The 25,343-nt window shown below is 39.7% G+C and overlaps 1 protein-coding gene across 1 annotated transcript; it reads right to left on the bottom strand.

Moving 5' to 3' along the window:
* Nucleotides 1–3,549: 3,549 nt before the first annotated feature.
* rexo1 (REX1, RNA exonuclease 1 homolog) lies at nt 3,550–19,134 on the bottom strand. Its single transcript, XM_051376743.1, has 16 exons — nt 18,775–19,134; nt 15,617–17,481; nt 15,421–15,522; nt 13,530–13,737; nt 13,271–13,419; nt 12,961–13,098; nt 12,720–12,843; nt 11,849–11,974; nt 10,236–10,376; nt 10,007–10,120; nt 9,762–9,835; nt 9,084–9,194; nt 8,626–8,741; nt 8,369–8,507; nt 7,034–7,154; nt 3,550–4,770 (listed from the first exon to the last, which is right to left on the bottom strand). Exons 1-16 carry the CDS (start codon nt 18,962–18,964, stop codon nt 4,682–4,684), a joined length of 3,807 nt encoding a protein of 1,268 aa, XP_051232703.1. The 5' UTR covers nt 18,965–19,134; the 3' UTR covers nt 3,550–4,681.
* Nucleotides 19,135–25,343: the final 6,209 nt, after the last annotated feature.

Genomic DNA, 25,343 nt, shown 5'->3' with positions numbered 1-25,343 from the left:
GGAGCTAAAGATTTCTTCATCGGAGGAATCGATAGGGCCGGCTGGCCTTTGACCTGAGGGAGACAGGGAGAGCGGGTGGCGGGTCAGCCGGTCTACTTAAGCCCCTGTGAGTGCCAGGATCACGCTGTGAGGCCTGACACTGGCTATGACACACTCAGGGCTTAGAGTGACATTGACCCGGTTGCAAACACACCAAGTACACAAAAAGAAATCTCAAACATACACACACAGATAGAAAGGCTTCGCTTCAGAGCCGAATTTAAATGAGGAAAAAATCATGTGACGCCAGCTAGAAGCTTTAAAGGGAGCAAAACGATCCATTAGTCTGATTTTATTGATCGAACACGAAGAGCTGCAACTCTGAGAAATACATTAGACTCTAATGATTCCCTCTTTTATTAGACCTAGAGACTTAATACCTTCCAATTAGCTTCTTATGATCTCCTGCGCAGCCCTTGGGAGCATGGCAATAAGCAGCCACAGCAGCAGATCAATATTAGGGGACTGAGTAAAGATCAGTCTCTTAATTGGGGCGCTATAGGTTACAGACAAGGAGAGAGGGGCAGGCAGGCAGCTGTGTGGGTGTCCTGCGGGTCAAGGGCACCCACAGTGGGCTAGACTGGGGTGCAAGGGGTGAGCTCAAGACCAATAGAGAGAGAAAACAAACCTCTTTAAGCCGCCATCTTCTCAGCGCCATCCTTTAAAGGCCCGGTGATAACACAAACTGTGTACACAAAGACTTTGGTCCGAGCAAGTTTCATCCGAACTGAAGAGGAATGAAAGTACACAGAATGAGAAAAGGAGAGGAGTGAGAACATTTAATGTTAAATATGACGGCATTCAATGGCGCGAAGGACTGATGCTGCCTGAGGAAGAGCAACACACTCGAGCACATTTAGCATTTTTAAATGTTAACACAAGTATAATGTCTGAAGTTCTCTGCCTGAAGTATTTAGATTCTTTAAATTCACTTTCATTCATCTTCTACAGTTTGTTCAGACGGTGGTGTGTGAAATGCTTTCAGAATATATCACCACCAAAGAGTTATTTAAGGATGCAACAGATGAACAGATGAAGAGCATTTTCGTAAATACCTTTAGAGCTGAAATGATTAGTTAAAGAATAGTTTAGTTGACTGACAGAAAACTAAATGACAACTAGTTTGAATAATAATTTTTAGTTATTTTTAAAGCAAATATGTCAAACTGCAGTTCTTTCCTTGAGGATTTGCTGCTTCTGAATATTTTTGGGTTTGGAGTTTGATGGTTGGACAAAATGAGACACCTGAAAGCATCACTTTTGGTTCTGGTGGGCATTTTAGACTGACATTAGACAAAACAGTTAATCAAAGAATTAATTGAGAATAAAAAGCCACGAGCAGTAGGTTCAGGATTAGGGCTGGAACAAATTATTCTTTCCATTATTGATTGTTTAGTCTTAAAAAAGTCAGAAAATGGTCCAAGGTGAAGCCTTCAAATGTCTCGTTTCGTCCGACTAAGTCCAAAACCTAAAGATATTCCATTTATAATTACAGAAGACCAAGAAAACCAGCAAATATTCACATTTGGAACCAGATCATAAGCTGAAGCCGGTGAACGATTCAGCCTTTTGACTTATCGATCATCAAAATAGTAGTTTTTAAGTTTTCCATAGATCGACTAATCAATTAATTGACTAATTGTTTCAGTCTATTCAGGATGCAGGCAGTAAAGTGTCTCCTTTGCTCTGGCCCTCGAAGAGATAATGCAAGCTCTCCATCCCTCAGCATGGGGTCAGTTTTCGGAGCCCCCGGCTCACAGCTTCCCCCCTCGTGACCCCCCACTAGTCAAAGGTGATCACGGGGGAGAGAGAAAGAGAGAGGCACTGATCGAATTTGATAATGAAGACGACCCCTCTAAGCTGCTTTGCTCCACATGTTCAAAATCTCTGCAACACTCAATAAACACTAGGAAGCCCCCCTCCCTGTCACTGGAACATTGTGTAGGTATTGATCCCAGCTAACTGGCTCTTTTAATACCTGGGGTCTGCGGGCCTGGGGAAATGCATACTGACATGTGACGGGAGGAGCTTAACAGGCAAACACACCGAAGAAAGGATGGGCCTCTCAGTTTAGCATTTCTCTCCCATTTTTTCCAAATTACACATCTGCTGAAGAAAGGAGAATTACGGCCACCGCACCTGCTGTTAAAGGGACATATAGGCTGCAAGAGGCCCGGCACTGTACCGAGAATAGAAAGCTGTCACACTGTCAAAAACTATTTGTGCAGCAAAGGTGGAAGAGGTATGTTCACATCTCTCACTGAAGCACAAAAGTAGTGAAAGAAATAGTCCCGAAATGATCAGTATCATCAGCAAAATGTTAGAAAGTGTTAAAAGTTTTATTAGTTTCAAGTTAATCAGTCTTTAACTTTCTAGATATGAGTTGAATGAAGCTACAGCTGTTTTCAGACTTCCCAGCATGCATTGTTTTTAGAGTTAAACTTCTCCAGAGAGGAGAGAAAAGTAGTTTGATGGAAAACATAGATGTAGGAACTTTTCTGTGTGTCTTTAATAAATGTAAATATGAGTAATTTGTTCCTTTTCACACAGTGGAGGTAAGTTCAGTCCCTACTTCCCTCGAACACTTAACAAAATTTAACAAACCCACAGAAAGCAGCTTCACATAACTGTGAACTAAAGGGCTCAACTACAAGTTCTTCTATCAGTGAATAAAGAACAGACGCTGCAAACTGAGAAAACGTAAAACTAATACTGTACTTCTTTTCTGAAACTAACTGAACTCACAACTCATAAGATGGATTTAAACTAATTATTCTGTTTAATTACACATTTCAAAGGCAGCAGGGGAACTTATAACCAGTAAGATACATGTAGGTATAATATCTGCCTCTCAAAGTATAAAGTAGCATAAACTTGAAGTGCTAAAGTACCAAAAAGGAGTTCCTAACCTGGAGTTTATACACACCTAAGAGGGTGAGAAAAGGTAAAATGTAGCTCTGAGTGAACCAGATCTAAGTGACCGACTATTGTTAACGCAACAAAAACAAAGAACAGCTGTGACTCTTCAAATGTTCATTTATTTTTTCTAGTAACATCAAAAAACTTCACAAACATACTTCGACTTTCATAGAACATAAGGCGTATCGACATTTTCCACCAGAATTCAAAATATTATTACTTTTATTAGATGAACTGCACTGTACTTATAGCGCCTTTCTAGTCTTCCAACCACTACATGTCACATTCATCCATTCACACACAGCATCTGGATCCATTTGGGGTTCAAATCAAGGACACTTCGACAGGCAGCGGGAGGAGCCGGGGATTCAACCCACCAACCTTTTCTGATTTGTGGACGACCGGCTCCACCTCTTGAGCCACTTAGCTATATTTTAATTATCAGAATAATACATAATAATAAGACTTTCCCCATTATTGGTGCTGATAAATATCGTGCATCCCTCGGTACAAACATCTCTAAACTTACAGTCCACCACTGTTGTGCAGGTTCGGGGACTGTTGTGACGTCAAAGACAACAAGAGCAACGATTTCTTTTAACTAATACCTTTTAATAGAAAAAGATAAACAACCAAAAAATGAACAAATACAAAAAGGAAACTGCTTACAGCGTATTTACAGCACTCGAGTATGTTTTCAGTCACTTCCAACGTAAAACAGCACAGGTTAGCTGGTACTCACTAAAGGATAAACTGTGTTTAATTAATAACGCAGGCCTAATTCAACAGAACTGAACCTAATTTTGTCCTTATGGAGGAATAACATACCTGCTATCACAATGATTCCTGGTTTTATTACATGCAGTGCACAGAGACAGTCGTAGATATAGTCAGTATTTTTCTGTCCGAACTACAAAATACAGTGATATATTCTATCAACTAGAGCAAATAGGTAGCAGCAGAAAACTTAACATTTCTGCCGAGGGTATTTTTATTATGATCAAGTATTATAGGATTAGTCAGGTTTTTGAGAGCCAACCAACAACTCGATAAGAAACCGCACCATAAACAATGACGGGAAAATGAGGTGCAGTGTGAAAAGAAACAACACAGAAGTGCATTTACATAGCAAATGTTCGACAGACTAAGACATCGATGCACTTAAGTGAAACTAAGTAACGTGTTATTCATTATAAGTGAATGCTTTATAACACAGATGAGGTACTCAGACTTGGGCCCTATACAACAAGAGCGTTTCTATAGTGCAATTTAGGCTGAAGATTCAACCTGGCATGAATATCATATTAATCATCATCGTTCAGCGGACAATGCCCTGGCATTTTAAGTAGTTCTTCTATAGAAAGGTGTTTTTTTTTTTTATTCAAATAGTGTTTGAGGAAACAGAAATACATTTGAACTAACATTATTTAGAACTGAAATACCAATAAGCAAATTAAATCACTGTTAATTTAGGCTCCTATTGCTTTGAAGGGACTGGCAGTTCTCTCATTCAGTCCGTTAGGCAGCAACAACAGTCGGCTCTTCTCGGGCTTCTTCTGCGGAAAACTTCCACCTTTGCTGAACCGATCCCTCCCCCCCGCCCCGCCCCGCCCTCCCCCCCGACACTCTGACCTTAACTCTCTGAGAGCAGGTGCAGGCTCTCTGCAGCCAACGTGAAGGCAGGAAGTTGAACTGAAGAAAGTGGGAGCAGAGGGGTCAGAGGTCATCTTTTAACCTTTGCATCCTCCTTGATCCTCCAAAACATCAGCTCCATGCAGGCGGACGCATCTTCGCTCGAGTCGTGGCCCTCCACTGGAAATAAATCAAATTATTATTTTTATTTGCTTGAATACTGCGTCACTGAATAGGGATGGGATGATATACGATATCATTGCGATAAGAAAACACTCCATTATCGTGATAACTGAATATTCTCACATGGCTTCACCAGCATACAGTCCTATATCGATTTCCAAACTTCCTATATCCTAAACCTAAATCTCCATGGCTGAAGACTCGGCTTGTCTAGATTCTAAAATACAGAACAGAGAGATGAGGTACCTCTCTGTGAGGCAATAATGTGTTTCTTGACAAACATTTAAGGTAAAGTGATTCTATAATCATGATTATTGTGATAATATCGTGTAATTCGCAATTATTTTAGATAACTTTGACATGAAACTGTCATATTGTCCTGTTCCTAGAGCTGTAAAAAGTTACAGTAGCAGAGAGCTGTAAAACAACTACACTATATTATAATATAACACATACACCGTCGGACGCTGGGCGAGTGGGCAATAGACACAGCTAATGACTGTGGACCTAAGAAGATGACGGAGGAAGCTAAGAAGAGAAAAGGAGAGCGAAGCCACCAGACAAGAGTAAATCTGAACCGGCTTTTAGTTGTTGGTGAGAGCTTTGTAAAAATAAAAGGGTGCAGACAGACGGTGAGCTGGACTTCTTGCTGTTGGACTAGTCAGTAATATAAGCTGCTGTCTATATCTTGGTGTTGCATTTGCTTCATGTTTGGCTCTTTGCAAAGTTGTGGACTTGCTAGTTTTTGATCAAAAGTAATGTGATCATAACAAATGCAGACACGAGTACCGCATTGGTATTGCAAGTTGGGGCCCTAAACCACAACAAATACTACATCTTACATAGTGTTACTTTAATACAGATACATGGTAGTAATCTGGAAACAGAAGATTAATTAAAAAGAAAGTTGTGTTGATGTTGTGAAGGATGTTTAAACAGTGTGTGCTTTGAGCTAAAAGGTAACATCAGGTTGCTAACATGCTGATGTTAAGCAGGTATAATGTTTACCACTATCATTAGTTGTGCAGCTACTAAAAACTAAATGAAAAGTCAGTTCATCTTTCATCTATCCAATAGTTGTTGAGACATTTCACTCGAAAACATAAATAACCTCATCATGGTGCTAGAGGAGAAGTCAGGGGATCATCATCATCTGTGCACCATGAATGTAAACAGTTGAAAAGCAATCCAATAAGTAGTTAGAGATATTTCAAACTGGACCGAAGCGGTGGTCCAACCAACCAACGGACCAACACTGCCCTCCCTAGGGTCAAAAGCTTCATACCACCACCTTATGTCACTATAAAGGTGGAAGGATATGAGATATATGTTATATGGAGAGGTAGAGATGAGAAACAACGTAAACACGTCTCAAACAGAAACTGCCTCTGGAGGAATCTTGGAAACTTTTCTCTAGACCTCAATATTTTAGAAACACACACATAAGCAACAAGGCTTTCAGCAAACTGTCAGTGTGCATGAGAGACATCTGCTGGTGACGTAGATAAAGTGTAGACAAATCAAAGCAGACTGACCTAATGGACTGCATTAATATCACATTATATATATATATATATAAAAAACAGGCTTCCTCTGAATATGATGTTATGCATTAGACTCAGTGAACTGAACAACTTCCTTGGACTTACTTCATTATTCCACGTCTTTTAAAGAGGATTTACAACGTTACTATTATTGACCTGTAAGAATCCTACCAACTGTTACATGTCTCCACCTACAGCTCCTAAAGTTTCTTAATTATTTGCCCTTTTCTCGTGGTAACTGCGGCTGCTGTGGGTCTATAAAGCCCATTCAAACATTAAACACGTGTATACTGGACTTAACTAATACTAAAACTGACTTCAACTGACAGTCATTTCTGGTTCTGTGGGTTATGCTTCAATGAAATGTGCTCAACCGATAAAGATTAACCGATGCTGACTGATAAGTGACTCTTCAGTTTGCATGGAATTGGACACGAGTCCGTTACAAACTGAGATTATGTGATTATGCTTTAGGGTGTAAATGTGCTCTGGATAAAGAGGAGAGGGTCTGTTTGTGCAGGTTGGGCCATGTTAATGTGAGAGGGGATTATGTATGTGTAATGGGGATGAAACCCTGTAAAGACTTTTTTCCTAAAGGCACAAAAAACACAATTTTTCCACAGCATTGTGACCTAAATGACTTTTTAACTGAGATTACCCAGTTTACTTATAATTTCATAATTCATGAAGATAGATCCTGATCCTGACTGTCTCACCGTTGTCCTGGATGATGCGTTTGAGGTGATCGGCCATCAGGTTCCTCAAGGCACGTTTGTAGGGCAAGCCGAGACGGTGAGGGAACACAATGGCCGTGTCTACGACTGAACTGTGGATTAGCTGGAGGCAAGACAGACAGAAAGACAGACAGAGACAGAGAGAGAGAGACAGGAAGAGTATTACAGCATTTGTTTTATTTCAGCTCAACAACAGAAACTCAGTGTCTCAGTGTCTGGAGCTACGGGCCAATGTAATGAATAAATGTAACTGAATATCACTGTTTCACAATCTTTTACCCCACAGCTCTGCTCGACTCTAACATATTTTGGGACTCTGAATACACTGTGAAGACTTCCTCGTATGTGCTGGGTTTCAGTTTTCAGTCATTAGAACTTAGAAAAGTTACTGAATCACTGTTTGTTAACGAAGTGATTCGCCCATTTTGGCTGTTACAATAAAAGAATTAAGTAAAGCCTAAACATTCAAGTCTATATTTGACTTTTATTTTAATTACTGAACAATTATTGAAACCACACTTGGCACCTTCACTTGTTTACTGCTTGCAGTGAAAGAGAAACATCTTATTGTGATAGTGAGAGCTTGAGAGAGAGACAGAAGGACAGAGGACAGACGGAGGGAAGGACAATTATGTTTACCAATTAGGTAAGTTTGTAATATTTGTTGTAATATTGTATTTTTAATGATAATTTCTGTAAATAAATGTATTTTGAGCTAATGGTATATTAATAAGACAATAAAACCCTCCTCTGCGTCTCAGCTACACCATGCTAACTTTATCAATTTCAACAATTAATGCTTTTTTTGTTTTGTCAAGTGAAGAGAAAATAAAGGTGAGCTGCAAATTAACTTCTTTATGCGTCACTGATGTAGCACTGGCTGATATACCGGATTAACTGGTAAACCGGTTTCACTTTTCTGTGTGTGATATGAATTGTTTACATACCGTTGCAAAGCTGGAACAACTGCTGCAACTCATTTGTTTCTTGCATTTTTGTACTTACACCTGGGTTAGGAAACCCCCACAAAAAAAAAACCTTCAATACATACTAATAACCCAAATATTATTTTAAAAAACCCCCCTACACACAAAAATTTATAAAAAAAATTTCCTTTTTTTTTTTAAAAACCCCCCCCCCAAAAAAAGCCCATAAAAAAAAAAAAAAAAATTTTTTTTTTTTCAGTGTGTATAGATGATGGCATTACAATGTTTTTATGCACTACTGTACTCTGACAGTAGAAAAAGACACTATAAACCTATATAAAGACCCAGTTTTGAAAGGGAAAAGCTACTGTTGTAAGAAGAGCCGCGGTACCTTCAGAGCGAGCAGGTCGCTCTCCAGACTGTGTCCTATGAGGATGGATTCAGCACTGAACATACTGAGCAGCACGGCCTGAACATCTCTCAGGCTGATGGTGGCGTTCTCCAAGTCCTCCTCTGTCACACCTGAAAATCTGAGAGACATACATACACACATATATTTACTGCTTTTACAAGACTGCGACTGTTTCAAAGACAAACTTGAGACAGCTTGACAATTATTTTTAATTTCCAGTTACCGGACAAGCTCACCGTGTGTTGTAATCAACCACTTTGCTTTCAGGTTTGACAAACGTATCGTAGATGACTTTCATCTCAGAATTGATGACAGTCACCCTCGTCAGATCCAGGCCCTGCCTTGTGTAACACTGTTTCACAAGAGAGAAAAAAACAAGCTCATGTGACCTTGAATGTAAAATATAACAGAAGTTTAGAATTAGGACATAAAGTAGTTCACAACTGTACAGTAAAAAGTGACAAATCTTATCTTAATCTTACTCATTTTGTAAGAAAATGACGAGCACTGATTGACTTTGCTTGTCCCATTCGTATTTAACTGGTCTATAATAAATAAAATCTAAAATCAAACACACACACACACACACACACACACACACACACACACACACACACACACACACACACACACACACACACACACACACACACACACACACAAGATGGCATGAAAAGAGGTCTGTCTGACTCACCATCTCACAGTCCAAAGCAAACACCCCTCCATTGCCATCAGGTGGGAGAGATTTACTGAACGTTGAGACGTAACCATCTAATGACTCTTTACGTCCGTCCTGAACATGTTGCTGTGGGAATATAAAAAGTTTTTAGGTCTGGGGATGTTTATCAAAAATGTTTTTGTTGTTATCCTGCAGTAAAAAGACACAGCTGAGTTACACAAAACACTGAATTCTGATATTAACACAAGCCAGTAAACCTGTTCCTGAGAAAAATATATATCCATGGTACAATAATTTATCATTTACAGCCTTTCTCTATCAGTTCGTCTTATATTTGAAGGAACTTTTTCTTTCAAAATGCTCCATTAAATGTCAAAACCAACCTGCTAGGTCATGACAGGTCATATATTTGACTTCCTAACATAAAAAGAAGAAAAACTACTATGACTGCTATTACTGTTGTATGGGCTGGCTCAATTTAAACCCTTTGTCAGAGTCAAAGTGGGACAGGTCATGATTTTGCTATCCTGGGGGACAAAAGTAGAGAATAAGTAGCAGGTTCCCATTTCTGAGCTGATAAATTACACTGTATCAGATGGGCCCACAGATAGGCGTACACGTCGATACCTGATACCGAATTTCTGACACTGGTATCGAAAAGCGGAATAATTTTTGGCTTTAAAAAGATGATACCTTGGCAACTTGGCAACCTGGAGCGCCCACGGACGCAGCACAGCAGCTATAGTTGGTCTCCCACCCTCCAGCGACTGACAGGGACGACAAAGAATGAGCCGGACAGAGAGAGAGACAGAGGAAATGGGGGGTGGAGAGTGAGTGAGATGAGGCAGTGCTCATTATAAAACAAAAATACTGAAGTGTGCATTCATAATGCTGATGTTTATTGATGATTTACACTAAATAAATGCAAACAAACTCACCTTTATGTCTGCGTAATCGTCCCCAGTGGAAGCTACATTCCTCTCTCCGTATACAGTTGCCGTTGGCGTTGATCTTGTACTCCGCTCCACATCGACAGCATATCTTGTTGAACGCTGGAGACACATGACAGATGGACAGCTGAACGTCATATAACTGCTGGACCACATAAACTAATGTTTATATAGTTGAGTCCTGCACATTAGAAAGAGAACTGTGGGGTCCACTCACGGTCTGCAATGGCCTTTTTCTCTGGGAGGTTGTATATGATGGCTTTGCCGGGAGCGTCTGGGTTTATTCTCGGGTATCCGTGCTCCTGGAGCTGCTCCTCCGTCATCATGTACGTCTTCAGCTTCCTGTACAGTGTCGCTCCTATAGTGAGACAGAGTGCACAAGTGAAACAAACGTTGTCTTTGTACAACAAGGTTATATCTGAAAATGTGAAGAAACAGAAAGAGAGGATGGATATATAAGGTTTGTACAGACGTAACCACTGTGAAACAAATTCTGATTCACCAGTTTTCTCACTACTGGCACTCTCTCTCCCTGTCATTCATTGTCTATGTCGCTCGACCACAGCTGTCCCTCTGCCTCTCGCGCTCCAAAACATAAACCAAAGGAAGCTTCTTTGATCACTACTTTGCAGCAAAGACTGCAGCCAGACACAGACTCTGAAGCTGGGTACATGAAATACACACAACTGGGAGTAAATCATAGTTTGATCGATGAACTAACCCTGGATACTGGATAGAGTCTGTTTCAGTGATTACAGGCTGACTATAGAGCAGTTTGACCACTGTGATTGACACACTGGCCACTGCAGCGTGACGTCGGGTTACTCCAAAAGTTGTTTCTGTCTGAATCGGCCCAAAGAGTTACAGACTGCTTTCTAAAACCATCAAGTCACCCTGCTGCTCTTCCCCTGTAGCACACTCCTGCTATACAACGACAAAATCAATTAAGTTTAATAATCTGGGGTCTTCAAAGTGTATTCAACCTATAAATTGTGAATTAATCACAAACTGATTTATTCTATATGTTGTCAAAATATTGACCCCGAAAGTTACTAATCTAAAGTTTTCAACAGGGCTGCAACTAATCAATATTTTTTTTATTATCAATTAATCTCTTCATTGTTTTACCATCACAAAACCAAAAGACATCCAGTTTACTTTCATCTAAGCAGAGAAAAACAGCTAATCCTCACACTGAAGAAGGATTCTGCTCCAAAAATTACTTTATCCATTATGATTATCAAAAAAGTTGCTGATTAATTTTCAGTTGATTAACTAATGGTTTCAGCTCCAGTTTTCAATTAATTAATGTAAATGTGTTTAATTTAAAGAACAAAAGCTGCTGTCATTTACTTGATAAATGACTTAAAAGCATTTATCAATTAAGATTTATCAATTAATTTCCTGGTAATCCCACTAGTCAACTGTCTACTTTCATCAGTACTACAAGTCTTGTGAACACTGATGTCAGGTCATGGGGCAGAGAGTTTGCGGTAAACAGCACCTGGAGGTTGTCACATGGGTATTCGAACAGTTTCACTATGACTGTAAACTGCCTCAACACACAGAGCAAACAAAAAGTCACAAGTTCCTACTTGACACAAAGAATCTTTCAGTTTCTTCTCATTTTTCTTTCTTTGATCTTATCAGAGGTATAATCTGCATTTTTATGTTGCCTGGGGCGATATCAGGTGACCAATGAAAAACAGAATGAGAGGAAAACTGGGAAACATGAAAAGATTATGTTCATGACAATTCTGGAGAGGAATGAGGACACTGAAAACATGATACTACTTGTCATCTTGACTGTGGGAGACAAATCTCACTCACCAGAGAGTTTCTCCTCCTGCTGTTTACCCATCCTGTTGACAGTGAAGCTGGTTGTAGCAGCGAGACGACCCCCCAGAACTTCCTCGTGGGACTGTGCCCTCCTGTTGGGGACCGACCCCGGGTCTTCTGCAGAAACACAAACACATAGAGGTTATCACTAAAATTAGGAAGTCAAAGGTTCAGGTAAAGAATCCAAACCGTTCGGTTAGTTAGGCACAAGTCGGGATGTGAATCTATTACTCGGTTAATATAAAACGGAAAACAAATAAAGTTAAAAAAAGCCTTGTGCTGCTAACTCTGTGTAGAGTCTTTAAAATGACAAAGCAGTGTACAGTTAGAGAACACATTTAAAGTTACCTGTGACGATGATGGAAAAAAAGTGGTGGATAAATGCTCGCCATTTGACTATGTGCAAGCACGGTGCAACACGTATAGCTTATGCTAGTGGTAATACTCTAAATTTGATGCACCATTTTCACTGACATCAGCCCAGTGTGTCCATTGGAGGACAAGTGTGGTAGGAAAGAGCAAGTTCTGCTCGCCACAGCATTTAAACAGCCTTCATTTTAAACAGAGAGAGGATTTTAACATATGATGATTTGTTTGTGCTCAGTAGAAAACTTATTGTCTTAATTGTGTTTTGTCTCTTGTCCAGAATTTTGTTAATGCAAGCAGTTCTACCAAAAACATACCAAACCAAACCAAAAACCCAAAACTGACCACAGAATACAACAATTACATTACTGTTCAAACACTTTGTTCACATGGGAGGACATAAAGTGCCATGTTATTGTGCGGTGTATCACGATTATCACAATGAACTGTTAACTAGGAGTAAATACTGTATGTTATGAGGACTGAGGCGACATACTGGTGACCGGCGATGGACAGGAGGTGCTCTTGCTGCGGAGCTTCTTCAGGGTGTTGACAGCCACATTGAGGTAGATGTTCTTACTGTTACTGCGCTCGTACACCAGCTTCTCCTCGTCAAGGGCCTGAAACAGTAAAAGCTCTGTCACCGTCATAACCACAACTTGTTCAACTCCTCGGCACTGAAAGACGTGATGTAATTAGAGCCTGCGGCGTTTGTGATAACTGGGTGTTATTCATACCATCTGGAAGGCAATGTCCTCTGATGGGCAAAATTTGACACATTCATCTATGAAAGCATTGAGGTAGCGCTGGCGGATGTTGGTGGGAACTTTGGCCCCGAACTCGGCGGGGATGACGGGGCGCTTCATTGAACTACTCTGAAAGAGTCAAAACAGAAAGAGAACACCGAAAGTAAATTAAATCTTGCACACTAAGCAAACATTTCTCTGGGAGGCGGCCCACCTCTGCCAGTAAACCGTCATGGTTATTCAGGGAGGAGACACAAACACACAAAAACAAACATTCGGCAGCGAGAGATTCTGTGGATACCTTCATGGTGGGTGTGTGTGCGACCCTCCTCTGCATGGCAGTGGACACGGTCTTGGACAAGATGCCAGCGGTGGTTTGGGCCTTGACAGTCTGATGGGTCTGGTTGGGGGACAACACTCGACTGGCCGTTGGTTTAACATCTGCAGGACCTAGTCAGACACACACACATAGTACATTCGACAGTTAATATCACTTTAACATATTAAAAATCAATCAGGGGATGGCAGACATATAAAAAGAGCAGTGAAGGCACTCGTACTTGTTTTGGAGGAAGTCTGTGGGCCGGGACGGTGCGCTATTCTCTTCCTCTCTCCAGAGAAGCTGGAGCTGGAGCTCTGTGAGGCAGCTTTGACTGAAGCAGAAAGCTGAGCAGCTTGCTGCTGTGCCATCTGCATACGCTGGAAGCACACCTCCTGGGCCGTGAATCTCTTGTACGGCCGCACCGCAGACTTAGAAGGTGCGTCATTCTGATAAAAACAGTAGCACATTTTATTCAAAAGTGAACACTTAATGTTGATGAATGATGCAGAAATTATTAAATGATAAAGGATTAAAGTTATTCTTTGGCTACCTGCACTAGGAATTAATGCAAAATGGTTTTGATGGAAACACCTGAAATTTGCCGGTTAAGTACCAAATTGCACATGTGTAAAATAAACTATCTTCTTCTGGAATATCTGAGTCTCTGGTCATGATAATGTGACTTTGTATGTTGTAACATTTAGTGTAACTGGTTATATATGATATATTAATAGGCTTAAATCAGGCTTATATATTCCAGTTAACTCAATAAAACTTAAACTACATCTCAAATGTATACAGACAAAAATGTATGCTATAGACAGCGTAGTCCAGGAAGGCCATGTCGTCAAAAGCTTCCTTATAAGGTGCTGGAAGGCTGATCACACCGCCCAAACATCTCTGAGAAAACTCGGTCTGCTGAGATACTCAGATGGTGTAAATACTGCAACCTGCACCGGTGGAAATCCCCAACGCCACCCCCGCTACACCAGCATTTTCACATTGTTCTGTTAGTTTTTACTTCCTTGTTTGTTCCAATGTTCAACTTTAGGCCTCCTAAAGTACCATAGACGCTTCCTGTGATGAACTGTAACAACATCACAATGCTCTCCCTACATGCTTTAAGGGACAGGAAGTGAGTTTTAATAGGGTGATGAATGAACTTTGATTTCAAGGGATGAAAAACTGGTTCTTACCCAAAGGGGTTAAGGGAATAATAATAACTAATATATAATAATAACTTGATGTACTACTGAATACTGTCACTTTACCACAGTGTGTTCATATTGCACATTGCCCCTGTGCTAAAGCTGCTTTGTATGTAAAAAATATCTAAAAACACTGGACCTACGTTGTAGTATTTTTTGTTGAGTTGTGTACTTACATTATCTCAAATGTTTAAAGTCATTTTATTCTGGTAACAGTTTGTTTCACCAGTCGCCTGTCAATGGCGTCAGATCCCCTCTGTGCATGTGTCAGACACTGTCATAAACTGACCTTTTATCCATTTTTAAGCCACATTTTTACCATATAATTTTTAGATCTCTGCCGTATTTAACTCCATATTTTAACCAGATGAAGGATTTGAGTCGTCGGATGTCAGAGAAACAAGCCGAGCTAACGTTAGCAGCGACCCGACTGGCGCGCCCTCCGGTCATCCTTTGTCTGCCGGACACTGACTTTCAAGGTGAAACTGCTTTATTCAGTGTTTTTACCTGTTTTAATCACCAGGTCTGTTTGTTTTGGAGAGGAGGAGACCTCTGCAAACAATTCGGCTCCCGGTAAAAAAACCTCCTGAACTACGAACACTGAAGGAATCCTAATCAGGAGAAGTTGACGGCAACAGTGGTGACGACAAACTCCTATGATCCCACGCAACTTCACAACGTCATCAAACTTTGTCTTTAGTTATTCTTTTGACTGTCTTGTCCTAGTGGCAGAAATTACACACTGTACATTTAAACAATTACTGTTTTGTCAGCAACCATGATTGGAGTAATTCTGGATTGCTGTACCTTTGTGATACAGTTTTCTAACACAGGTGGAGATGTTGTGTGTTCACTCCTCGCTGACTTGACTTAAAACAGCATTGTTGGGGATGGAAAAAGACAAAGAAGCCACAAACTTACATTTCCTTTGGCAACAAAATGGGAGACTCTCTTCTTTTGACCGGGGAAGAGGGTGGTTAAAGTGCTCTCTGTGCTTCTCTCCTCCTCTGAATCCCTAGAAGGCTGAGAGGGCACGACATGGCATGCTTATCCAGTTCTATGGAAAATGTTAAAAAAAAAAAAACTCAACTATGAAGAAAAAAGAAAAAACGCATACCTGTTTTGCTTGCCTTCCCTTGTCTTCCCTCTTCACATCCTTGGATTCATTGAAGATCCGCAAACACTCCTCCATTGGATCTGAGTCAAAGTCCAGATCTTCCTGGAAACTAGAGAAGTCCATTCCAACATCGTCGATCTCGTCCTTACCTGCCGAGCTGCCCTCCACGTAGCGGTCGCCCTCGTCGGAGGAGGAAGACGGAGTGAGCTCTGACACTTTCCTCTTGTTCAGACGTCCCCTCTTTAGAGCATCGGCAGATTTTCTCACCAGCACTTCTTCGGGTTCCTCGTCGTCGTCGTCGTCGTCCACCTCTATCCGTTCGGCCTCCTCCGGGCTCTCGTCTCCAAACAGATCGGCGTGGCTGAGACTCAGACTTCGCCGTTTGTCCTCAAGTCTTTTCCCGTTTGATGAGCTGAGTTTTTGTTTGACCTTATCTTTACTGTTTGCAGAACTGCCTTTACTGTTACTACTACTGCTCGCGCTACCAGGACTGCTTTTACTAACTTTCTTTACATCCTTTTTACTGCTATCAAGTTTACCATTTTTGTGTTGGCGGTCTTTATACTTGATTAGTTCCTTTTCCTTGTCTGATAACTTGGGTTTCTTGCTTTCCCTTGCACCATTTTCTGTATCTTTATCTCGTTTGCTAGAGTCCGTTTTTACTTTTTCCACAGCTTTGATCTTACCATCGCTTCTCTTTTCCTCTCTGCCTTCCCTCTGAACCTTATCGGACGTTTTTACCTTAACCGTGTTTTTCCTATCGTCTCTCTTTCCATGACTCTTGTTCTCCTTCTTTGCAGAGTCCTGGTTCAAGTTCTTTATTGACCCTTTGTCTTTACTGCTGCTGCTACTACTTTTACTACCAGTTGTTTTGTTTACCTCCTTTTCAAGTTTATGCACTCTCTCAGATTTGCCACTTTTATCGTGACTAGTTCGACTAGCAGCCTTCTTTTTTTCTAGGCTGTCCTTTCGTTTGACATCTACCTGGACATCCGAGTCCCCTAGCAAGTCCTCTTTATTCCTCTGTGTCAGTGCATTTAGCGTACTTCCAGTTCTCTCTTTTTTCTCGGCGTCCCAAAACGACCCACCGTTGCCTTTTCTCTGCTGGAGATTTCTAAGCGAGGTGGGTCGATACTCAGTTCCAGAGCTCTCCCCATCAGAGTCAGAGAAAGTGTACTTTTTGGAGTCTACACTCTGCTGCCGTGGTTTTTTCACAGCTACGACACACTCCTCGTCCGACAAATCTGATCCCGGTAGTTTGTGTGTTTTGCTCCTCTCCGTCTTAACAGCTTGTGCGCGTTTGTCCCTCTTGTTTTTCGCTGCGATTCCTGCCGAGTAGTTGGACAGCGGGTCATACTCCATATCTGTAGACGGTCTTGAATTGTCCACAGTGTATTTACACTTTGAGGAGGATGTGCTGTTGGAGTATTTTGGACTAGGGGGGGGAGAGGGGAGTTGGTGCGTGTGTGTCCGAGGCTTTTTCACCGAAGTAGGAACATATTCCATGGAGTTACTATTGTTCCCCTGGTTGTCTGAATCCAGGGTATACTTGCTGCAGCTAGGAGCGGGATTATAACCTCCTGATGTCATCTGATAACTCCCGGGGTCGTAGGCCATGTGTGGAGGTGGCGTTTTACTTTTAACAGCATCAGATGGCGACAACTTGGCACTCTTGCTGGGCTCGTACGGTTCATCCCCAATCCGCGAGAGCTTCCGCTTCTCTCTCTCCACCTCGCTGCGGACCTCCTCGATGGCCTTGTTGACCATCTCCAGAGCGCCGCTGAGGTCTCCCGAGTCAGCCGGCTCTCCATTCTGCTGCTCCTGCGGCCTCACGACTTCTGGGTTGAATGGATCATAACCTTGTTCTGGAGGGAAGCAAGACAAACGGTCTTAATAAGATTCACCAATAAAATAATAAAAACGTACTTACTAGCTTCGGGCTTTCACTTAAGGATGCACCGATCACAGTCTGACCACAATACTGACCTTATCAAGCATTGATCCACATTACAACAGTTTCTTTGACATAAAATTCAGCGTTTTAACTTTAAGTTGAACATTCGCTCAGTGACAGAAGGCCACTCATTCAATTTTAGTGCCACAGTAATCCCCGGAGCATAATGCTGTATTGTCTCATTTATCCAAATGGTTCCATTCAGTGAGGAAGCCGTTATACTCCTTCAGGTTAGGTATTAAGAGTCAGTACCAGGAGAAAGAAACGTGGACTGCACGATAAAAACATCATATTGCCGTGATTTTTGACAGATATTATGATTCGTGATTAGTGTGAGAATTAACCTTTTCACATCACAAATTTAATTTCTACAGAAAAAAACTGTTAAAATCACGATAATGTGGAAATTTTGGGGGTCTGGAGAACAACATCTGTAGGTTGAGGTTCTCCGCAGCACTACAATACGTCATTATAATGCTGTCTGTCACACATTTTACCTTTATCAAACAACTGTGGCTTCTCCAGTTTGCATGCTGCACTTGTTGTTAACACAGTTGTCATCAACACGAGGAGACACTCAATCTTAGACATTAGAAAACATACACGACAATATGTGCAACCAATAACTCAGAGTCTCTCTTCTGGGATGTAAACATAAGAAGTTAACTTGTAGACTTCAGGACAAGTAAGGTGAATTCACTCAGCAGATAAAAACAATTACTGGACTATCTATATATCTATATCTTCTGCAGTTATATCTTTATCTCTACTTTATGCTGCTAACACTTTACTCCCCATCCACTCCTTTTAATTGTGACTATTTTATTTTACTATTTCTACTACAGTATCTGGTACCTTATGCTTATTATTTACACTTTCATTTAATAAAAAGCAGATGTTTACAGGAGTTATTCTTCTGTTGCTTTGACACTTCCTATCTCTCCCTCAGTTAACAACCATAGAGGGAGATAAAAGTAGTAAGATGCTTTAATTGTAGTCCTCTGCACAGAACCGCTAACTTCACACTGTTACTGGTTGCGTGAGCCCGTTTCCCCCCCTGTGGTCCAGCCCCGCACACAGGTCCAGCCCCGCACACAGGTCCTGGATAACCCACTCTTAGAAGGAAGAAAGGGGGGCAGGAAAGACATTAAGTACTCGGTTTTTTTTTTTTTTTTCTGCATTTAAATAAAATAACACTCAGCACCTTTCTGTGCGGAGTGAAGGTCTCTTTGCTTTTTAACATCTGCCGGTGCTCCGTAGGACGGCCGTCGCTGCTGGCTGTGCCTGAAGTGACAGTACGGTCTGTTGCACCCATTTTTGCTGCCTTTCCCCTCGTTGTACTCGGAGTAAAACGGACAGTCAATCCCTCGGAAGAAGCCGGTGGATCTTAGCATTATCTCCAGATGTTCCTCTCATGCCCGCATGAACACGCTCGGCCGTTTTTTCTGCGTAGTTTTTTTTTTTTTTTCTTCCCCTTCGTCGTGCTGCAAAAAAGCTTGTGGGGGAGCGACGGAACAATAACAACGTCCCTACGGCGCCATGTTGGATTGTTTCGGGGGAGGGGAGGGGTTTTTGGTGTGGGGTGAAATCTCGCGTGAATTCACACACACACACACACAGCTCTTTGACGTCACACGAGAGTTAACGTTAAAGACCGTTCAACCGCCGTGAGATCCCTAACTGCCAGCTAAAGCCTAACGGCGACCGTTAATGGTTTTATTTGTAAAACAAAACGCTTTTAAAGTGGTGGGTTTAGTTTTTAGGTATAAATAAAAGAGTTTATATAAAAAAAAAAGGTTTTAAAGTGTTTCTCTTCTCAACTTTATTCCGTTGGTTGCTTTGTTGGTCTTCGGCAAAAGGTTAATTAGCTCATTAGTGTTAGCATAAACACCTCATAGAAGAGCGGTGGTTTCAAACTTTACACAAAAATAAAGTGAGACGAGTGTTTAAATGTTTTATTTCACAGGTAACCAGTGGTGGGGTTGTCTTTAAATCCTTAAAAGGGAATAAAACCTATACATAAGTGAACTTTATTGATGGGCTCCAGGTACAACGTTGAAATACACATTAAAAATCAACACAATATAAATTAGACCTTATTAATGTGCCTGGAAAACCACACTACTACTATTAGTGCTCATAGCTATTCTTCTTCCTTCGTACGTTTTTCGACGACTCCTCCCGCAGTTTTGATCGCACATACACAAAAAAGGTACCAAAACGTGCGGCTCGGTGAGGACGTTGGTGCTGTGACTTTTCTAAGCGTTTCACCAAACAGTTTGCCGATGAATTGCCAAAAAACCGGGCCAAAAAAAATTAATGGGTGTGTATTGGTAGAATGCTCAACCACCTTTCAACTGCCGTTTCAGTTAGAGTGGGGAGAGAGAGAAAAATTTGTTGAAAAATAAGTTTGTAAACTGTTCTCAAGGCCACAAATGTCACTGCACAGAAATAATTTATAGATAGAAACGTAGGTAAATCCGTTGGGGTCGTAGTGATACCACTGCTGAGGCTGTCAGACAGATAGTTTTGGCGGGAGACGCACTGATGCGCCAGCAACACCGTCTCACGGCCCCATCTACTCCCATGTTAATTGTAGAGCAGAAATTTTGAAAGGAGCTTGTTGCACCATTTCTTTCTCAATCTCCCGAGGTCCCATTTTTTAACTTCAGCCACTGAAACTCGGCAGTCCTATGGTCAACAAGATGACGATGCTCACGGTCTTTTCGGTTTTCATTTCAGTCGTTTTTTGGTCAATCCTGGCCAATGGTTCGAGGGGATTTTCTGGCTCTCTCAGGAGTGAGAGACCGAGAGAAAGCGCGCAGCTGCTGTGGCCTCCCCTGGTTGCCGCGACAACCAAAGCCTTCCTGTGAACACACACTGTATTAGTATACGGGCCAGAGCCAGGCACACTCAATTTCTTTAGGAATTTTCTAGTTATACTTATTATACTATATACAGATTATATATCAGTTTACAGATATCATCAGTTTACAGCAGGAGTTAGTGGGTAAGGTGTAGAAATAAACATCCAATTTGCTGACAATTTAAAAGTAGTAGATGAACATTTGTTTGCACTGAGAGGCTTCAACCATTATCACATGTTCATGCTTCTTTAATGGAAATAAAGATAGCTGCGAATAAGTTTATCAAAATGTCAAACTGCTCCTTTAAATGTCAGTAGATGGATTAATTAGAGAGATTACATTTGTCTGAGCACAAGACTGACAACTTAACATATTGTGTGCATCCAGAAAACAAGTATTTTTATATGATCTAACTTTTAAAAGAGCAAATCCTAAAACTTTCTTTTATGTATTTTAAGTATAAAAAGAGGTCTTAACCTTAGCATCTATACAAATAAACATTAAATATAGCAAAATATTAAACTTTATTATACCAACCAGCAACTTAACTCATTTCTAATGCAGACAAAAACAAACATTTAAACTAAACAGTATCGTGATACCTACCTGCTGCTCCACGCTCATACACACTGCACACGCTGCACATGCTCGGGCTCTTTGTGCTCTCCACACTAAACATGTGACCTGAGTCCTAATCACACTCAGGTGTGCTGCACAGGTAATCAATAAAGGTAATCAGCGATGTGATAGCTTACACTCCTTTAGCTGCAGAGATGTTTTATTTTGAAAGAGTCACTTGGATCTAAAGTGAAACGTTTTAATGGAGAAATTAAATATTATAATATTAATTAGATGTTAAATGTCTTAACTTCTCTCATGTATATGTTTTATTTGATCCTTTGGTTTATTTTCTATAACTTTATTTTACATTCCTATTATTTCTTGTGTTTTATAAAGCTGAATTTCACGCTGCCTTGTACATTTGTTTCTTTTCTTCAACAGAATATCTGTATTTTTTCAGCAGGTAAATGTAGTTTGGATATATATATTACTGTAAAATATATTACTGTATATTCACAATAGCATACAGTAATTATTTTAACAGTAATATACATGAAAATCACAGTAATGTATTGTGTTTCTACAGTAACCGGTCACAATATTACTGTAAAAATCCAGTAATTTAATGTGAAATTACAATATGTTATTCTAATAATCATCATAGTTACTGTAAATTCACAATCATTCATAGCAATATTACAGTAATGTATTGTGTTTCTACAGTAACAGCACAATATTACTGTACAAACACTATTTTATTGCTAAATTACAGAATGGTGCTGTAACCTAATCACAGTAATTACTCTTGATTTAACATTTTTACTGTATTATTACTGCAACTCAGCAGCCATATATCTATATAGATATATCTATATCTATATATATATTTCTGTCATTTTATTGTCTTAAAATGACATCACAGTTTCATAGGTAGGCAGTAGTTTAGTATGACAATTAAAATAGTTTAGTATAATAGTATATAAAGAGTTTGAGATTAAAGACTGAAAGCTTTACAAAATGTAACAGGAAACACTGGAAATCCATTAATTAAAACATTAGGGGCCATTTTGTTAAAAACCTTCCATTGAATGTTGTAGTTTACGTCCCGCAGTAGGAGAAGCACAGGTGGGAATAATAAAGAGAATGATTTCAGTTTCAGGTTGTGTTAAAGAACAGAGACATCGTTAACGTTATCAACAACACCTGAGCTTTTCCTGTTAAGTTAAAATGTCTGCTGTGAGAAAGGCCCTGTCGCAGGCAGCTTAACACCTTATAAACATTAATACTTTGTGGGACTGTTGTAATGTTGAGCTTGTGAAAAGGCTGAGATGAAATGGATCAACAGGTAACTGCGTTGCTTCACTACTTCAGACTGTTTCTGTCCTTTCTCTATGAACTGAGATGCAGACGAGTGAGTATAAAACACAAGTCCAAAGAAAGTTAAACCACCAGGAGGTTCCTCAGATTCAATCTTACAATTTAAATGTGTTGACTTTGTTGTGTTAATTAATGTTTCCTGCTACTGAGCAAGGAAACTAAAAAGGAAGGAAGGAAGGGTCAATGGATCATAGTCAACGTCCTAATGCTGTCTGGTGCCAGTGAAGCTGAGGGGAGATCCATGGAGAGGCACATTAAAACTCAATATATCTAAATCATATGACCTCTCATGAAGAAATACCTCTACCAAACAGTATCTAAAAATGATTATAAACATACTTTACAGCAGGGATTAGCATTAGTTTACGGTCACAATGTCTTTAAACAGCCACTAACAGTATTAAAGGAGAAGCAGACTGTTATCAGGTCAACTGACTGTTTGTTTAAATGATGAATGATGGTTTGACTGGTGAGTCATTTAGAAGATGATCACAGCCAATTAGATTTCTATGTTTATATATTTTAAATTGAATTTGAGATTTTATTATTAATAATAATAATAATAATAATCATTTCAAACCACGAGGGCTCATTAGGAAACTAATTAAATGTTCACAATGACAAAGTGAAAAAGTGAAGTAGCTCTTTTATTTTGAAAATGTTTTTTAGGATAAATATTGTGAACAAAATCTGTATTTTTTCCTTTTTTATTTTTACGATCCAGATGTTTCTTTACAATGATCGTCAGGGCTAATAATAGTTAATGTTATATTATTGATTCAAAGGAAGCGTTTACATGTATGTTGCTGTGTATGTGGAGACTTGGAAAAATAAGTCTGTATTTTAGTCTGTGTATATAATAATCTGTATCGTGTGTCTTCTTTAATCTGGTATTTCTACATCAGGTCATATGATGTAGAAATATTGATTTATTTATTTTATATATATATATATATATATATATATTTTTTTTTTTTTTTAATAGAACTTGCTCCAATAAACGTAATAATGCTTCCTTTTGTTTCTTCACTATCAGGATGATATTAATATTTTTATATTTCATCCTGATATGATGATAAACTTTAATTGTTAACACTTTTCTTAATGAAGTCACAAAATACTTTTTAACAGGAGTTTAAAATCAAACTGAGATCATAAAACACAACAAATGCCAAATCACAAGACTCTTACTTTATAAATCTTCATGAGCAGAAATAAAATCGACCCTCTTCAGATCTGAGAATTAAAACTCATGACTTGAAATCTTATGATCTGTGTTTCACACAGGGTGGATTTGTTCCCTCCTCCCTTTTTTTTTATATCTAATGTTTGTAAGTAAATAAATAAATAAATAAAACAATCTAATCTATTGGTTGAGGATATAATCTACTCCATCCTCATAAAATCATACTAAAGTACTGATGCCACGTTGTAACGTAAAGTCCTGCATTCAGAACCTTATTTAAGTAAAAGTATGTAAGTTTTATCGGCTATAATGTTGTTCTGGGATTAATATTATTATAATAATGTGTATGTTGTATTTTACTGCTGTAGATGTTTCAAGCTGAGCTAATTTTAGCTATTTTATAAACTGTTTAGTAGTTTAATCAACTGTAATGCTTTTTTGATCATGTTTGTAGCATCAAGTCAGTTTGTTTTAAGCTTTGTGACGATGCGTTTCCTGTTAATCCAAAAGGGTTTTTTAATATTATTAATTTTAAGAAGCAGAATAATTTTCTGAACCCATAAAGAAACAATTAAAAATCACCAATTTTGGAGATAAATGGGTTTTTAACTGGACAGGAAGGTCACGAAACAGTTAAAGTACAATATTTGTCTCTGAAATGTAAAAGAGTAGAAGCATAAAGTTGCATAGACTGGAAATACTTCAAGTAAATGTACTTAGTTACACTCCAGTCTGCATGCAGGTGTGAGAACTGTCCACTAGGGGGAGACAGACACCTGTGAAGTGACTCATCGATCATTGTACAGAAACTCTCTGCTGTTGCATCATTTAATTTCCTGCCTTTATGACGTGATACTGAAAAAAGAAAGTTATGCAATTGACATGTTTTTATTGCTTTTTAAAAAACGTATTTATTTCTGTGTAAAGTGCAGCAGATTTTAAATGGTGAAGAATGGAGGAATCATCATAATGTGATAAATCATAATGTGATAAATGAATAGAGCTGAAATAATTAATCATCAGATACTAAATATGTTTTAGTCCCAGTGTCACAATGAGAGCGTTTGCTGCCTCTTTGTTTTTGCTTTAAATTTTATATTTTTACATTTTTGGGCTCTCAGAACTTGTGATAGGTGTGTTTTTACTATCTCTTTCTGGTATTTCATAGACTTAATCAATGAATTGATTAATCAAATAAAGAAATCATAACCAATAATGAGAATCCTAAAAAGCTGCAGTTAATTGCTCATCAGTTATTATTGCTTAAGGGATTTTCCATTCCTCTTTTCAACCTTTTAACCAAACCCAATTTATGTATCTACATGACAAATCCTGACATGTAGCGGTGTGGAAATGATGCACTGGCGTTCAGCTGAAGTCATTCTGTAATTCCCGGGAGCTCATGAGGTGGCATATGAGAGCTGCAGCTCTTGCAGCAGGTTGCATCAGTCCCTCGTCAGATTGGGCCCGTCTGTACTGTAGAGTGCAGCACACACACACGCACACGCGCACGCACACACACCTAACGCAGAGGTGAAACCACCATCACATTTCAGACAACTGAGCTCATATTTACCAACAGCCAAGGACATATGTGACATAGTCAGCTCAGGTATCAGGGAGTGTTGCTGATAAAAAGATTTACAGCACTTGAATCAGATGAAACAACCTTGGCCAGAAACAGATAACACACAGCTGGTTAATATGAAACTAGAGATCCAAGCGAGGGCGCAGTTGTTTCCCCCCCTCCCTCACAGACGTTACAGTAAACCAGACAGAAAG

This window comes from Dicentrarchus labrax, unplaced genomic scaffold (assembly GCF_905237075.1).
Source record: "Dicentrarchus labrax unplaced genomic scaffold, dlabrax2021, whole genome shotgun sequence".
Classification (NCBI taxonomy): domain Eukaryota; kingdom Metazoa; phylum Chordata; class Actinopteri; family Moronidae; genus Dicentrarchus; species Dicentrarchus labrax.
The sequence above is the reverse complement of the archived record's forward strand: the minus strand, read 5'-3'. Positions and strand labels throughout refer to the sequence as shown.